Source organism: Gavialis gangeticus, unplaced genomic scaffold, assembly GCF_001723915.1.
Source record: "Gavialis gangeticus isolate Ggan-Ray unplaced genomic scaffold, GavGan_comp1, whole genome shotgun sequence".
NCBI classification, from domain to species: Eukaryota; Metazoa; Chordata; order Crocodylia; family Gavialidae; genus Gavialis; species Gavialis gangeticus.
In genome coordinates this window covers 70,493,884-70,497,006 of record NW_017729034.1, presented here as the reverse complement: position 1 = coordinate 70,497,006, position 3,123 = coordinate 70,493,884, and the positions used below count along the sequence as shown (strand labels likewise).

The following is a 3,123-nucleotide window of genomic DNA, read 5'->3' as shown; positions in this document are numbered from 1 at the left end:
GCCTTGAGGGACCCCACTGGTCACAGGACACCATGATGAGTGACTGCCATCAATTACTACCCTCTGGGTCCAACCACGGAGCCAATTTCATTATTCTAAATAATGGTTCTATTAGCACCAGCTGATGTGGCCAGGTAAGGGTCTAAAGTTTCTCTAAGTGTACATACAGATGTTCAGGAGATTAGATCGGGTTAAAAATGGCCACCTGATAAAATTTAGTTTGTCCACGTGCGGAACTTACACTTAAGGAGTGTGGGGATTTTTGCAATGGATGCCTTTTTTTGCAACAGAAACTAGGTCCCTAGTTAGGTTGATCTAAATGCCAAACTGTTCAGAATTTCCCAAAGACTGAATCAATTAAAAATGACCAGCCTGATTTCATAGATTGAATAGGTTTCATAGACATTTGGGCTGGAAGGGACCTCGGAATATCACCGAGTCCAGCCCCCTGCCCCAGGGGCAGGAAGTCACCCAGCAAGATAAATGTCCAAATGTTTCTTAAAAGAGTCCAGAGTAGGTGCTTGCACCACCTCTGGAGGCAGTCTATTCCAGGCCTTGGGGACTCAGACAGTAAAGAAGTTCTTCATTATGTCCAGCCTGAAACAGCCTTGGAGCAGTTTGTGACCATTTGACCTAGTCATCCCTTAGGGTGCTCTAGTGAACAGGTGTTCCCCCAGATCCTGATGTAAACCCCTTATATATTTATGGGCAGCCACCAGGTCGCCCCTGAGCTTGCGCTTTTCCAGGCTGGAGAGATTTAAGTTTTGCTCCACTGAGAGGTGCACTAAGTTAGATCTGACACAAGTGGATTGATCTAACCAAATGTCTGTATATGTTCAGAGGCCAGCCGTAGGGCAGGAAAGCCCAGCCACACTCCAGCAGCAGAGCTGTACTTTTCCTACACCCTCCCTGGCACCAGGCTATTTTTAGCCTTCCCAACCCCTCCTCCCACCCCTAGTTGAACAATCCCCCTTGCAGACCAGCTACCCCCTCCTGAGCCTGCCAACCACACCCCTATGCCTGAAAACAACTCTGGTGCTGGTTTTACTGGTGTTCACCAGTGCCAGGAACCCAATCAAAGTAAGTTGGGGTGGGGGAAGGCACGGGTGGGATAGGGGGGTTGATCTGCAGGGGTGTTGTTCATCTGGCGGTAGGGACATTCAGGGGACTAAAAACAGTCCACAGTCAGGGAAGTAGGCACCCCCCACCCTGTTCCCCCATCTCCCCTGTGGAGATGCTAGCCACCTCTGATCCCATCAACCCCACCCCCACAGAGCTGCTAGCCTTCTGCAATCTGCCTATCTCTCCCCTCAGACCAATTTACTGAAACTGGCTTCTTGGCACCAGTCAATGCTTGGGAAACTAGCACCAGGAGCACTTTACGGGATTGGGAGCAGTTTGGTGGGATTGGGGAGGGAGGGTGGCGAGATTGGAGAGGCTGTCCCATCCAAACATCCCAATCCCCACAAGCCCCCCTGCAGACCCCACTAGCTCCCAGCCTCTCATAGTCCAATTAGTTCCCCACCCCAATCCCTCCTATCCTTCTCCCTTCTCAGTCTTACCTTAGATCAGGTTCCTGGCACCTATCTAATCACTGAGTTAGACTGGGCAGCCATTTTTAACACAATCTAATCACCTGAACTTCTCTGTGTAACTTCACATATATTCTTTTTGTTTAATGTTCTTATACGTACCCATAGGGCATCAGTCTTAGAAAACAAAATAAGATGAGGTAATAATGCAGTGTACCAACTGGAATTAAGGTAAGATGTCTTCACCTGTTATTTTCAAAGACAGATGTCATTTAAAAGTTTTATACTGACCTTAAGGAACTGCTCCATTACCACTGAGGCCTACCAAAATAACAGCAAGGGGCTTATCCTGCAATTCACTTAAGTAAACTGTAGAAACATGAGTACATTTTTTTGCAGGATCAAACTAAAAGTTTTCTGTCAAGGTCTCAGACAAGATGACAATGGGATTAAAGAGCTAATATTTCCCTAGTTCAGTGGTGCTCAACCTTTCTCCTAGGCAAGCTGGATGGCAGTTCCCAGTCCTTCTGGGGGTTAGGTGTGGCCAGTGATCCTGATTTGACACTTCAGGCAGGCATGGCCATGCAGAGGGATGCAAGGGGGCAACATAGCCCCAACCCAGCCCCACAGGGGATGGGATTGTGGCACAGCAAGGGAGAAGGGAGCATGGCAACGCCCCAACCCAGTCCAACAGAGGCTTGGCTCAGCCCAGATCCAGATGCAGGGGAATAGGGGATTGGCCCAGCCCCAACCTGGCCCTGCAGGAGGGAAGGAAGTGTGGCTTAGCCCCAATCCAGTTGCAGGTAGAGGGGGGGCCTGGCTTGGCCCCAGCTAGCTGTGTGGGGCTTGGGGTTTAGGTATTTGGCAGGGGAATTTGGCAGCCTCCTTTGCCAAATACCCCAATCCATGGGGAGCCCTGTGGGCCAGATACAATGGCTTTGCGAGTCACATTTGACCCATGGGCTGAAGGTTGAGCACCCCTGCTCTAGTTCATAAGATGTATATATAATTTAACATACTTAAAGATGTCTTGTGATTAAAATAATGGCATATCCTGACCTTCACATTCTGGGATGTTACAGAAATCATATCTTTTTTCAGGATCTGTGGTATAACACCAGGGTCCATTCTGATCCTTATCAGGATTTCTGCAGTAGTTTTCTTCTAATCCCTCATTAGGGTTACTTTCAGGTGTAAATCTGTAATAAATTTAAAATGCCATTATAGGGAGAGGGAAACATCTTTGCTTCTTGAGTGATTTTGGTCTTCAGTCATATGTATGAATGACCACAGGAAAAATAATCCTTTTCTGTAGCCCAGAGCTGATATCTGAATATGCAAGGTATTCTGTAGCTGTTGGGCACATCCACACATGCAAGCACATGTGCTTGCAGCAGCTCAAAAAGAAGCAGTGCAAATTTGAGCCAGGGCTTTTTGCTTCAGCGCACATGCCCGGACATGCACTTTGATGCGGAGCAAATTGTGCCACTTGGGGCAAAATAACCTTGCCTGGCTCCTTCTGGATCTGCAGCCAGGGGGAGCTAAAGCCCAGGGCCAGCACCTGTGCTGTCCCCAGCAGTATAAAAAGCTG

General features: G+C 48.3%; 1 protein-coding gene across 4 annotated transcripts in view; it reads right to left on the bottom strand.

Annotated features, from left to right (window-relative positions):
• Positions 1-3,123, bottom strand: part of PLG (plasminogen) — a 63,540-nt gene that overhangs the window by 31,356 nt on the left and 29,061 nt on the right. For all 4 annotated transcript variants that reach the window (XM_019527496.1, XM_019527497.1, XM_019527498.1 and 1 more), the window contains exon 5: positions 2,592-2,731. In XM_019527496.1, coding sequence (XP_019383041.1) covers positions 2,592-2,731 — 140 coding nt within the window. The remainder of the gene's footprint in view (positions 1-2,591; positions 2,732-3,123) is intronic.